At 40.0% G+C, this 14,400-nt stretch overlaps 1 protein-coding gene across 1 annotated transcript in view; it reads left to right on the forward strand.

Annotated features, from left to right (window-relative positions):
* The window catches only part of TICRR (TOPBP1 interacting checkpoint and replication regulator), a 57,303-nt gene that overhangs the window by 26,333 nt on the left and 16,570 nt on the right, over positions 1-14,400 (forward strand). Inside the window, exons 14-15 of the mRNA XM_021098959.1 lie at positions 1,887-1,944; positions 9,508-9,642. Coding sequence (XP_020954618.1) covers positions 1,887-1,944; positions 9,508-9,642 — 193 coding nt within the window. The remainder of the gene's footprint in view (positions 1-1,886; positions 1,945-9,507; positions 9,643-14,400) is intronic.

Below are 14,400 nucleotides of genomic sequence, written 5' to 3' on the forward strand. Positions count from 1 at the left end.
GCTAGGGATCTAGTTGGAGCTCTAGCTGCTGGCCTACGCCACAGGCACAACACCATCAGATCTGAGCCACGTCTGCGACCTATTCCACAGTACACGGTATCACTGAATCCCTGACCCACTGGTCAAGGCCAGGGATTGAACCCAAATCATCATGGATACTAGTCAGATTAGTTTCCACTGTGCCACAATGGGAAATCCCAGAAATTAAATATTTTTATGAAGGTGTCTACAAGTATAATCTAAGAAGTAAAGAAACATAAATTTGTTAAAGAATAATCATTTAACCCAAAGTGTGACCAAAGTGTGACAGAGGTAATATTTTAAAATAAAATGATCATTGTACAACCATAAATTAATAAATTCATTGAGTAATAAAAAAATTAAAACAATAAAATTAGTAAAAGTTAGGAAAGAAGAATAAGTTAATTCAAAATCGTTAATGTTTTTGAGAAACTCATGAAATAATAACATAAGAGGCCACTGAGAAATAACATACAATCATAACAGGACTTTATGTACCAGAAAGCACTTTTCAGTACATATTTTACTTCAGTAACAAGTTTAAAAAAAAAAAAAACAAAACACAAATCCTCTCATGAAGCCAGCCAGGTGGTAATTATTTTTCTGTGGCAGTAGATGTTAGGACTGGATTGCAAAAAAAAAAAAAAGCCAGCTGGAGTCTGTTTACTAAGTATAATCAATGTTTTACTAAGGGAAGAAGAGACACAAAGAATGCTCAATGCAAACGTTTCAATAACTTTTGAACTGCATGAATTATGAGAAGAGTTAAAATTCTCTGAGAACTAGCTTTAGAAGCATTACTCATTATAGAAGTGCTTTTCTCTGTTTCCAGAGATTTAAAGCTGTCTTTGAGAATTGGAGGTGGGATATCTTTTAAAGAGTGGCATGGGAGTTCCTAATTGTGGCGCAACAGAAACGAATTTGACTAGGAACCATGAGGTTGCAGGTTCGATCCCTGACCTCACTCAGTGGGTTAAGGATCTGGCGTTGCCGTGAGTTGTGGTGTAGGTCGCAGGCACAGCTCAGGTCTGGCGTTGCTGTGGCTGTGGCATAGGCTGGCAGCTGCAGCTCCAATTTGACCCCTAGCCTGGGAACCTCCATTTGCTGTGGGTGTGGCCCTAAAAAGACAAAGGCCAAAAAAAAAAAAAGAGTATTGAAATTGGAGTTCCCATTGTGGCTTAATGGAAATGAACACTAGTATCCATGAGGATGCACGTTCAATCCCTGGCCTTGCTCAGTGGGTTAAGGGTCCGTGTTGCTATGAGCTGTGGTCTAGGTCACAAACAAGGCTCAGATTTGATGTTGCTATGGCTGTGGTGTAGGGTAGCTACAGCTCTGATTCAACCACTAGCCTGGGAACTTTTATATTGCTGTACCTGTGGCTTTAAAAATTAAAATTGAAATTATATAAAGTCAAATGTTAGTGCTTCTTCACCATCCATTCTTCAGAAGTAATCACTGACAACAGTTTGTTATGATATTCCCAGGCCCTATTTTTGTGCATTTTATAGCTATTTCTGTTATGTAGTCTTACAGGTGGAATTGCAAGGGTCAAAGGGTTTCATGTGGAATTTTTATTTATTTTTTTCTCTATGGAAGTTCCTGGGCTAGGGTTAAATCAGAGCTGCAGCTGCTGGCCGAGGCCACAACCACAGCAATGTGGGATCCAAGCTATATCTGTCCTGCACCATAGCTCGCAGCAATGCCAGATCCTTAACCTATTAAGCATGGCCAGGGATCAAGCCCAAATCCTCATGGATACTAGACAGGTTCTTAACATGCTGAGCCACAATGAGAACACTTTATTCTTATATTTTAAATGAATTCCTATTTAAATTTTCTGACTGGATTTTCTCATCTTTTAGGAGAATTCTCAGCCTAGTCTTCAGCAGCCTCCACTCCCAGTGAAAGAAACTGTACAAGGTATTCTTTGTTTCCTCGTTGTACACAATGACAATTTTATTTATTTTTTACTTTTTAGGGCCTCATGTGTAGCACATGGAAGTTCTCAGGCTCTCAGGGTCGAATCGGAGCTGCAGCTGCCGGCCTTCACCACAGCCACAGCAACCCTAGATCTGAACCATGTCTGCAACATACACCACAGCTCACGGCAACGCAGGACCCTTAACCCACTGAACGAGGCCAGGGATCGAACCCACATCCTCATGGATACAAGTCAGTTTCCATGACTAGTACTGCTGAGCCATGACACATGTATTTTTATTGCATTTGTTTAAGCAGTTGCATATAGTTAGAAACTAGTTTTATATAATTGATGGTTAATGAAATATGTTCAAATGCCATGTGCTAAGGGATTGAGATGTTCACATGGTCTCAAAATACTGCATTTTGCAAAATAACTGGCCTGAAATATGTTTTTTAAATTCATTAACATGAAAGCCAAAAAAGAAAATAGGCAGCAGAACTGGTTTAGATGAAAAGGGTTTAAGTGTGACATAAATACACTACATGATCCCTGCTCGGATCTTAAATTTAGAGGAAGAAAAGCTATAAAAAATGTTATTGAGATAAGAGAAATTCAGAGGCGTATTAGATAATATGCCCTTGTTCTTTGAAGATTCAAACTGAAATACAGGAACCTGAAAAGTTGTGATGTCTGCACCTTACCTCTGGCATCCAGGGTAAGCAGTTATGTAAATGAAGAGAGAGGAGGAGGGGAAGAAAACAGATGTGACAGTTGGTAAAGTTTAGTGGCGACTCTTTATTGTCCTTTGAAATTTTCTATAGATATTAAACCTTTTCCAAAACTTGGGAAAAACAAAAAGTAATAAATTTCAAATTTGGCTGTCAGGTCATGTTTCATACAATGCCCAAGGCAGGTAACAGGCTTTTCCAATGGAGCTAGAAAAACATTTTTTGAAACTTTGGTGTGCATTATTGGTGTCCTTAATGTTTATGTCATTGATGGGTAAAGGGCTTCTTCCATTTTGTGGATCCTGGTTTATTTGTGTGTGTGTGTGTGTGTTAATCGAGGTGTGTGATTTACAATGTTATGTAAATTACGGCCACACAGCAAAGTGATCCAGTTATACACACACACACACACACACACACACATATATATATATTCTTTTTTAAAATATGTTTTTCCATTATAGTTTATCATAGGATATTGAATATAGTTCCCTGTGCCATGCAGTAGGACCTCATTGTTTATCCATTCTACATTTGCTAACCCCAACCTCCTACCCCACCTCTCCCACAACCTCCTCCCCGCTGGCAACCACAAATCTGTTCTCTTTGTCCGTTTCCGTTTTGTAGATGCAGATACATTTGTGTCATATTTTTCTGTGTATGTGTTTAATTCAGATTTTATTGCTTTTTAGTGGTGTCTTTGTCTAGTTTTGGTATCAGTATATTTGATTTTTACCTAAGTGACTTGCTCTTTAAAGAATTTTTTTACCCTTGCTAAATTTTTGAATATCCTCCACTCAACCATCCTGCTAGATTGCCGAGTATTTCTTGACTCTTCAGCTATTACTTTGAGTCTAGATGGCTGCAACTCTCATGCTCTGGAGTTAGGAAGAGGATTTAAAATACAGTAGTTGCCCCTTATCCATGGAGAGGGGTGTGGTATGTTCCAGTACCCCCAGTGGATGCCTAAAAACTGCAGATAGTACTGAACCCTATATATACTGTTTTTTTTTTTCTATACATACATATCTGTGATAAAGTTTAATTTATAAATTAGGCACAGTAAGAATTATCAATACTTAATAATAAAATAGAAAAATTATATCGATATAATAAAAGTTATGTGAATGTGATCTCTCTCTCTTTCTCTCTCTCTAAATATCTTGTACAAATTTAATGCCTTTTCCATCATTTTTTTTTTTCCCCTGTCCTTTTAGGTCTGCACCCATGGCATATGGAAGTTTCCAGGCTATGGGTTGAATCAGAGCTGCAGCTGCCAGCCTACACCACAGCCACAGCAACACCAGATCTTAGCCGCATCTGCAACCTACACCACAGCTCATGGCAACACAGGATCCTTAATCCACTGAGCAAGGCCAGGGATGGAACCTGCACCCTCATGATTACTAGTCAGATTCATTTTTGCTGAGCCACGTCAGGAACTCCTTTTCCATCTTAAATAAGCACTTCTCATGCACCATGGCCATAATTTTTTCAGTTTGAGGTGAGACAAAAACTAGCATGAATCTTTCCTTTTTTAAAAAAATTTTTTAAAAAATTATAGTTGATTTACAATGTTGTGCCAATTTCTGCTATGTAACAAAGTGACCCAGTCATACATATGTATACTTTCCCTTCCTTATATTATCTTCCATCTTGTTCTATCCCAATATCCATTCTAAGGGTAATAGTTTGCATCTACTAACCCCGAGCTCCCTGTCCATCCTTCCCCACTTCCCTTGGCAACCACATGTTTGTTCTCTGTCTGTGAGTCTGTTTCTGTTGTGTAGATAGGTTCATTTGTGCTATATTTTAGATTCCAAACATATAAGTGATATCATATGGTGTTTGTCTTTCTCTTTCTTTTTTTTTTTTTTTTTTTGTCTTTTGTCTTTTTTGTTGTTGCTGTTGTTGTTGTTGCTATTTCTTGGGCCGCTCCTTCGGCATATGGAGGTTCCCAGGCTAGGGGTTGAATCGGAGCTGTAGCCACCGGCCTATGCCAGAGCCACAGCAACGCGGGATCCGAGCCGCGTCTGCAACCTACACCACAGCTCAAGGCAACGCCGGATCGTTAACCCACTGAGCAAGGCCAGGGACCGAACCGGCAACCTCATGGTTCCTAGTCGGATTCGTTAACCACTGCGCCACGACGGGAACTCCTGTCTTTCTCTTTCTGACTTACTTCACTTAGTATGATAAGCTCTAAGTCCTCCCATGTTGCTGCAAATGGCATCATTTTCGTTTTTTATGGCTGAGTAGTATTCCATTGTGTATATATACCACATATTCCTAATCCAGTCATCTGTTGATGGACATTTAGCTTGTTTCCATGTCTTGGCTATTGTGAATAGTGCTGCAGTGAACATAGGGGTGCATGTATTTTCTTTGAATTATAGTTTTGTCTGGATATATGCTCAGGAGTGGGATTGGTGGATCGTACGGTGGTTCTATATTCTGTTTTCTGAGGAACCTCCATACCATTCTCCATAGTTATTGCATCGATTTACATTCCCACCAATAGTGTAGGAGGGGAGTTCCCATCGTGGCTCAGTGGTAACCAACCTGACTAGTATCCATGAGGATATGGGTTTAATCCCTGGCCTCACTCAGTGGGGTAAGGATTCAGTGTTGGCATGAGCTGTGGTGTAGGTCGCAGATACAGCTCAGATCCTGCATGGCTGTGGTTGTGGGGGTAGGCCAGCAGCTGTAGGTCCGAGTCGACCCCTAGCCTGGGAACTTCCATATGCTGTGGGTTCAGCTCTAAAAAGAAAAAAAAAAAAGTGTAGGGCAGGGTTTCCTTTTCTCCACACTCTCCAGCATTTGTTATTTGCAGACTTTTAATTACGGCTATTCTGACTGGTGTGAGGTGGTACCTCATTGTAGTTTCGATTTGCTTTTCTCTAATAATTAGTGATGTTGAGCATTTTTTCATGTGCCTGTTGGCCATCTGTATATCTTCTTTGGAGAAATGTCTATTTTGGTCTTCCCATTTTTCAGTTGGGTTGTTTGTTTGCTTTGAGTTATGAGTTGTTAGTATGTTTTGGAGATTAAGCCTTCATCAGTTGGATTGTTTGCAACTGTTTTCTCCCATTCTGTAGGTTGTCTTTTCACTTTTTTAATGGTTTCCTTTGCTGTGCAAAAGCTTGTAAGTTTGGTTAGATCCCTTTGGTTTATTTTTGGTTTGGTTCCTTTGTCTTAGGAGACTAACCTAAGAAAACATTTGTATGGTTTATGTCAGAGAATGCTTTGCCTAAGTTCTCTTCTAGTTTTATGGTGTCATGTCTTATGTTTAAGTCTTTAAGCCATTTTGAGTTGTTGGTTTTTTTGTTTTTTTGTTTTTTTGGTGCATGGTGTGAGGGTGTGTTCCAGTTTCATTGATTTTCATGTAGCTGTCCAGGTTTTCCGAGCACCACTTGGTAAAGAGACTGTCTTTTTCCCATTTTATATTCTTGCCTCTTGTTGAACATCAATTGACTGTAGGTGTCTGGGTTTATTTCTGGGCTCTCTTTTTGGTTCCATTTATCTGCATGTCTGTTTTTGTACCAGTAACCAAACTGTCTTGATTAATGTAGCTTTGTAATATTGTCTGACGTCCGGGAGAGTTATGCCTCCTCCTTGGTTTTTTCCCTCAGGATTACTTTGGCAATTCTGGGTCTTTTATGGTTCCATACAAATTTTTGGATTATTCGTTCTAGTTCTGTGAAGAATGTCATGGGTAATTTGATAGGGATCACTTTAAATCTGCACATTGCTTGGGGTAGTATGACCATTTTAACAATATTAATTCTTCCAATCCAGGAACATGGGATATCTTTCCATTTCTTTGAATCCTCTTTAATTTCCTTGATTAATGTTTTATAGTTCTCAGTGTGTAAGTCTTTCACTCCTCGGTCAGGTTTATTCCTAAGTATTTTATTTTTGGGGGTGTGATTTTAAAAGGTACTTTTTAATATTCTTTTTCTAATATTTTATTGCTAGTATACAGGAGTGAAACCGATTTCTGAATGTTAATCTTGTATCCTACTACTTTGCTGAATTCGTTGACCAGATCAAGTAGTTTTTGTGCGGAGTCTTTAGGGTTTTCTATATATAGTATCACGTCATCTGCATGAAGTGACAATTTTGCCTCTCTCTTCCAATTTGGATACCATGTATTTATGTGCTTATTTATTTTCTGATTGTTGTGGCTAGGACTTCAAATAAAAGTGGTGAGAGTAGGAGTTCCCATCGTGGTGCAGTGGAAACAAATCTGACAAGGAACCATGAAGTTGCAGGTTCGATCCCTGGCCTCACTTAGTGGGTTAAGGATCTAACATTGCCATGAGCTGTGGTGTAGGTTGCAGAAGCAGCTCAGATCTGGCGTGGCTATGGCATAGACTGGCAGCTACAGTTCTGATTAGACCCCTAGTGTGGGAACCTCCATATGCCACGGGTGCGGCCCTAAAAAAAAAAAAAAAAAGACAAAGAAAACAAAAAGTGGCGAGAGTAGGCATCCTTGTCTTGTTCCAGATTTTAGCAGGAAGGCTTTCAGCTTTTCTCCGTTGAGTATTGGCTGTAAATGGCTTTTATTGTGTTGAGCTATGTTTCCTCTCTCCCCACTTTGGCTAAGCGTTTTTATCATGAATGGATGTTAGATTTTGTCACATGCTTTTTCTGCATCTATTGAGATGATTACGTGGTTTTAGACTTTTATTAGCGTGGTGTATTACATTGATTGATTTGCGCATGTTGAACCATCCTTGTGAACTTGGAATGAATCCCACTTTGTCATGATGTATTACCTTTTTTTTTTTTTTTTTAATGTGTTGTTTGATTCAGTTGGCTTAAATTTTGTTTAGAATTTTTGCATCTATATCCATCAAAGGTAATGGCCTGTAATTTTCTTTTTGGTACTATCTTTAGTTTTGGTTTTAGGGTGATGGCAGCTTCATAGAATGTCTTTGGAAAAGTTTAAGAAGAATGGGTATGTTTGTGTTTTTGGTAGAATTTTCCTGTGAAGCCATCTGGTCCTGTACTTATGTTTGTAGGCAGTGTTTTTAATTACATATTCAATTTCATTTCTAGTCTCTCTATTCAAATTATCTGTTTCTTCTTGATTCAGTTTTGGTGGGCTGTATGTTTCTAGAAAGCTGTCCATTTCTTCTAGGTCGTCAAATTTGTTGGCATATAATTGTTCATGGTATTCTTTCATGGTCTGGGTTTTGTTTTGTTTTTTAATGTGTTTTATTTTTTCAGTCATGTCTGCAGCACATGGAAGTACTAGGCAAGGGGTTGAACCCATGCCACAATAGCAACCCAAGCTTCTGCCATGATGCCGGGTTCTTAATTCACTGTCACAAGAGAACCTCCAAGTTTTCCTTTTTCACTATTTCATAGATAGGTTTGTTCTTACCACAAATCTTAGCAACCCCAGCACTCATTTTTTTGTTTTTGTTTTTGCATAAGTTGCAAAACCTTTCATTTAAAGAAAGCACTTTAAGATTCTTCAGCATATCCAAGTTGTCAGCATCACTCTTTTTTGGGCTTTGGGGCCTAAGAGGTATTTAAGTAAATACTAAGCACAGTACTGCTGTACTGTGACAGGCCATCTGATAACACAGATGGTTACTTATTGACCAATGGGCAGGATAGGCTGGATAAGGGAATGGTTCGTGTTTCTGATGGGACTGAGCAGCATGGTGTGAGATTTCATCACACTACTCAGAAAGGCACACATTTGAAACTATGAAGGGTTTATTTCTGGGACTTTTCATTTAATGTTTTCAGACCATGGTTGACTACGGGTAACTAAAACTGTGAAAAGTAAAACCACAGATGGGGGAGACTACTATAACTCAGCAAATTAGTAAAATAAAAAAAAGAAAAGTGAAATTTCTGGAATTGAAAAGCAGTTTCTCTACTTGAGGCTAAATACAAAGAAGCAGGGGAGTTCCCGTCATGGCGCAGTGGTTAACGAATCCGACTAGGAACCATGAGGTTGCGGGTTCAGTTCCTGCCCTTGCTCAGTGGGTTAACGATCCGGCGTTGCCGTGAGCTGTGGTGTAGGTTGCAGACGCGGCTTGGATCCTGCGTTGCTGTGGCTCTGGCGTAGGCTGGTGGCTACAGCTCCGATTCAACCCCTAGCCTGGGAACCTCCATATGCCGCGAGAGCGGCCCACAGAAATACCAAAAAGACAAAAAAAAAAAAAAAAAAAAAAAAAAAAAAAAAAAAAAAATACAAAGAAGCAAAAAGGCCCAATGTGAGAAAAATCATCCTAACACTGGGATATGTTAAAATGACCATTGGGAGTTCCTGTTGTGGCACAAGGGAAATGAATCTGACTAGGATCCATGAAGATGCAGGTTCAATCCCTGGCCTTGCTCAGTGGGTTAAGGATCTGGTGTTGCCTCGAGCTGTGGTGTAGGTTGCAGACGTGGCTTGGATCCCATGTTATTGTAGTTGTGGCGTAGACCAATGGCTACAGCTCTGATTTGACCCCTAGCCTGGGAACCTCCATGTGCTACGGGTGCGGCCCTAAAAAAAATAAAATAAACTGACCATGACTCACATTAGTCAACCTTTTTAAGGATTAGGTCCATTTTACAATGAATAAATCTAATTTAACACAACCCCTTGTGTTACTGAAAGTTTGGGCTTAAATTTGTAAGAGTAAATAGTTTTGATAAACCATGTGAGTGTACTATTTAAGGAAATCCCATTGGTAAATGTGAATATTAACAGTCTATAGCATAGTTTCCCCAAACATATGCTGTTTTGGATATCTTTCTTTTCCCATATATGGCATTTCTTAACGACATTTGACTTTTTTTTTTTTTTTTTAATGCTTTAAGAAGTGACCAAAGTTCGAAGAAATCTCTTCAACCAGGAAATGATTTCTCCTTCAAAGAGATCCGTAAAGCGGGGGTTGCCTAGAAGCCATTCTGTGTCAGCTGTGGAAGATCTTGACAACTTCAAAAGGACTAAAGGTACAGCATTTTAGGGTAACTACGAGAAGAGGGTTCGTAAACCCCCCCAAAATCTCCGATTCTGGTGCAGAAGCTCGTTAATCCTCATTTATTTTCCTCTCCACTTGGATGAAGAATTAATTCTGGTCATTTTCAGTCCTCCCTTCCAAATTATCCTTACAGACAAACATCTGTTTTATAAAACCAGTTCAACAGAAATGAAGGATAGTGACTAGTTGTTTTTAGTCTTTTGGTTGGTTGTTTTGTGTTTTTGCTTTGTTCTTTTTTATTCAAGTATCATAAAATCAACTCTTTTACTGGTCTTCATTATAGTTGCAGAGTTGTGCAGCCTTCATTCCAGAACACTTTCATCGCTCCAGAAAGAAGCTCCACACCTGTTACTAGTCACTCCATTTCTCCCAGTCCTCCCAGCTGTAGGCAACCACCAGGACTTTGTTTGTATAGGCTTGCCTATTACATATATTCCTTTTTTGTCTTTTTTTTTTTTTTTTTTTGTCTTTTTGCTATTTCTTGGGCTGCTCCCGCGGCATATGGAGGTTCCCAGGCTAGGGGTCGAATCAGAGCTGTAGCTGCTGGCCTACGCCACAGCTACAACAACACGGGATCCAAGCCACATCTGCAACCTACACCACAGCTCACGGCAACGCTGGATCGTTAACCCACTGAGCAAGGGCAGGGACCGAACCCGCAACTTCATGGTTCCTAGTCGGATTCATTAACCACTGCACCACGACGGGAACTCCACATATATTTCTTATAAGCAGAATCATTTTATAAGGGCTTCGTAACTATTTTCTTTCACTTAGCATATTATTTTCAAGGTTTATACATGGCGTGGTATGTCTCAGTACTTCATTTCTTCTATTGCCAATAATATATCACTGTATGGGTAAACTACATTTTATTTATAGGTTCTTCAAGCGGTGGGCATTTAAGTTGTTTAGACTTTTTTTGACTATTGTGAGTGCTGCTGTAATAGTCACATACAAGATTATGTATAGACATGGTTTTAATTCTCAGGCATATACCTAGAAATGAAATGACTGGGTTATGTGGCAATTCTTTGTTTAAATTTTTGAGGAATTAACCAAATTGTTTTCCAAAGTGGCTATGCCATTTTAACATTTCTCACTGACAGTGTATGAGGGTCCTAATTTCTCCACGTCCTCACTACCACCTTCCATTGTCCCTCTTTTTTTAAATTTTTATTTATTTATTTATTAGTCTTTTCTAGGGCTGCACCAGCTGCATATGGAGGTTCCCAGTTTAGGGGTCTAATCGGAGCTGTAGCTGCTGGCCTACACCACAGCCACAGCAACGTGGGATCCAAGCCACGTCTACGACCTACACCATAGCTCATGGCAACGCCAGATCCTTAACCCACTGAGCAAGGCCAGGGATCAAACCTGCAACCTCATGGTTCCTAGTCGGATTCATTAACCACTGAGCCACAACGGGAACTCCTGTCCCTCTTTTCTGATCTTGCTCTTCATAGTGTGTGTGAAGTGGTATTTCATTGTAGTTATGAATTGCATTTACTTGATGAATAATGTTGCTGAGCATCTTTTCATGTGCTTACTGGCCATTTGTATTATCTTCTTTGGAGGAATCTTTGCCCATTGTATTTTATTTATTTATTTTTGTCTTTTGCTGCACCCACAACATATGGAAGTTCCCAGGCTTGGGGTTGAACTGGAGCTGCAGCTACCAGCCTATACCACCACAGCCACAGCAACACTGGATCCGAGCAACATCTGTAACCTACACCACAGCTCATGGCAATGCTAGGTCCTTAACTCAATAAGCAAGGCCAGGGATCAAACCTGCATCTATTTTTAGTTTTTTGAGCAATCTCCATACTGTTTTCCATAGTGGTTGTGCCAATTTATATTCCCACCAACAGTGTAAGAGGGTTCCCTTTTCTCCACACCTTCTCCAGCATTTATTGTTTGTAGACTTTTTGATGATGGCCAAAGGTGTAAGAGGGTACCTCATAGTAGTTTTGATTTGTATTTCTGTAATAATTAACAATGTCAGCATCTTTTCATGTGTTTTTTGGCCATCAGTATGTTGTCTTTGGAGAAATGTCTATTTAGGTCTTTTGCCCATTTTTCCAATTGAGTGGTTTTTTTGATATTTAGCTGCTGGAGGTGTTTGTATATTTTGGAGATTAATCCCTTGTCAGTCACTTCATTTGCAAATATTTTCTCCCATTCTGTGAGTTATCTTTTTGTTTTGCTTATGGTTTCCTTTGTTTTGCAAAAACTTTTCAGTTTAATTAGGTCTCATTTGTTTATTTTTGGTTTTAATCTTTTGTTTTTACTCTAGGAGGTGGATCTGAGAAATACTGCTGCAGTTTATGTTACAGAGTATCCAGTCTTATATTTAGGTCTTTAATCCATTTTGAGTTTATTTTTGTGTATAGTATTTTGATTTCACTCTTTTGCATATATCTATCCAGTTTTCCCAGCATTACTCACTGAAGAGACTGCCTCTTCTCCATTGTATATTTTTGTCTCCATTGTTGTAGATTAGTTGACCATAGGTGTGTGGGTTTACTTCTGGACTTTCTATCCTGTTCCATTGATCTATATTTATTTGTATCTATATATGTTCTTATTGCCCTTCCGTCAATTGTTTTAGATTTGTTTTTGTTGGTCTTTTTTTCTTCCTTCTCTTCTCTTGTGGTTTGATGGCTATCTTTAGTGTTGTGTTTGGAATGCTTTTTCTTTTTCTTTTGTCTTTTTAGGACCATTACCTGAGGCATAGGAAGTTCCCAGGCTAGGGGTCGAATCCGAGCTACAGCTGCCAGCCTACGCCACAGCCACAGCAGCTCGGGACCCGAGCCGCATCTGCGACCTACACCACAGCTCACAGCAATGCTGGATCCTTAACCCACTGAGCAAGGCCAAGGATTGAACCTGTGGCCTCACTACAGATGCTGGCCTACACCACAGCTCACGGCAGCACTGGATTCTTAACCACTGAGTGAGGCCAGGGATTAAACCTGCAACCTCACAGTTCCTAGTCAGATTCAGTTCCACTGCACCACACTGGAAACTCCCAACACAAGATTGTTTTAAGTTGCAGGTCTCTTAATTGCATGTGCATCTCCAGCGTCCTGCATTTGTACCTTCCTCTTCTCACGGTTTTTGTTTTTGGTGGCATATTTCTGTGGATGATTTCCTATCTTTATTATGAGCCTTTACTGGTGAGCCTTCTCATTTGTAATTTTCTTATTTCTAGTTGTGGCCTTTTCTACCTAGAGTAGTTATTTTAGTATTTGTTGTTAAGCTGATTTAGGGGTGCTGAATTCTCTTAGCTTTTGCTTATCTGTAAAGCTTTTGATTTCTCCTTCAAATCTGAATTAGTGCCTTGATTGCATAGAGTATTCTTGACTGGAGGTATTTTTCTTTCATCGCTTTAAGTATATTGGGCCTCTCCCTTCTGGCCTGCAGAGTTTCTGCTTAAAAAAATCAGCTTATAACCTTATCAGGATCCTCCTATGTTATTTGTTTCTTTTCTCTAGCTGCTTTCAATATTTTCTCTGTCTTTAATTTTGGTCAGTTTGATTAATATATGTCTTGGACTGCTCCTCCTTGGGTTTATTTTATATGGTATTGGTTGTGCTTCCTGCATTTGAGTGAGTGAGTCCTTTCCCATGTTAGGGAAGGTTTTGGCTACTATCTCCAAATATTTTCTCTGGCCCTTTCTCTCTGCTCCTTCTGGCACCCCTATAATGCAAATGTTGGTGTGTTTAAAATTGTTCCAGAGTTCTCTTAGACTTTCCTCATTTCTTTTCATTCTTTTCTCTTTATTCTGTTCCATGTCAGTCTTCCACCTCACTTATTTGTTCTTCTGCCTCCTGTATTCTGTCATTGGTTCCTGCCAGTGAATTTTTTTATTTTGGCTGTTGTATTTTGCATCTCTGCTTGTTTAATCTTTAAATCTTCTGTTTCTTTTTCCTTTGTTTTTAGGGCTGTACCCATGGCATATGGAGGTTCCCAGAAGGCATTGAAGTGGAACTGTAGCTGCCAGCCTATGCCAGAGCCATAGCAACGTGAGGTCTGAGCCACATCTGCAACCTACACCACAGCTCATGGCAATGCTGGATCCTTAACCCACTGGGCGAGGCCAGGGATGGAACCCACATCCTCATGAATGCTAGTCGTGTTCATTAACCACTGAGCCACAACCGGAACTCCCTAAATCTTCTATTTCTTTGGTCAACGTTTCTTGTAATTTATCTCTTTTCCTCCAGTTTTTTCCCAGATTTTGGATCATTCTTGCTACCATTACTCAGGACTTTTTCATGGAAGTTGCTTATCTCCAGTTCACTTAGCAGTTCTTCTGGGGGTTTGTCTTGTCCCTTCATCTGGCTCATATTTCTCCATCTTTCCATTTTGTATAGCTTTTTTTGTAGTCTCCTTTTCACACGGTACAGGATTGTAGCTCCTCTTGCTTCTGGTGCTTGCCCTCATGTAGGTGAAGTTGATACAGGGGCTTGTGGCAGGCTTCCTGATGGGAGGGACTGGTACCTGCCCACTGGTAGGTAGAGCTGAGTCTTGTCCCTGTGGTGGCTGGAGCTTTGTCTCGGGTTGGAATTAGGAGGCTGTGTATCTAGGAGGACTTTAGGCAGCCTGTTTGCTGATGGGTGGGGCTGTGTTCCCAAACTGTTGGTTGTTTGGCCTGGGGCTTCTCAGCCCTGCCGGGTGGGGCCAAAGTTTTCCAAGTTCCCAGGCCAGGGATCAAACCTGT

This window comes from Sus scrofa, chromosome 7 (genome assembly GCF_000003025.6).
Source record: "Sus scrofa isolate TJ Tabasco breed Duroc chromosome 7, Sscrofa11.1, whole genome shotgun sequence".
Taxonomy (NCBI): Eukaryota; Metazoa; Chordata; class Mammalia; order Artiodactyla; family Suidae; genus Sus; species Sus scrofa.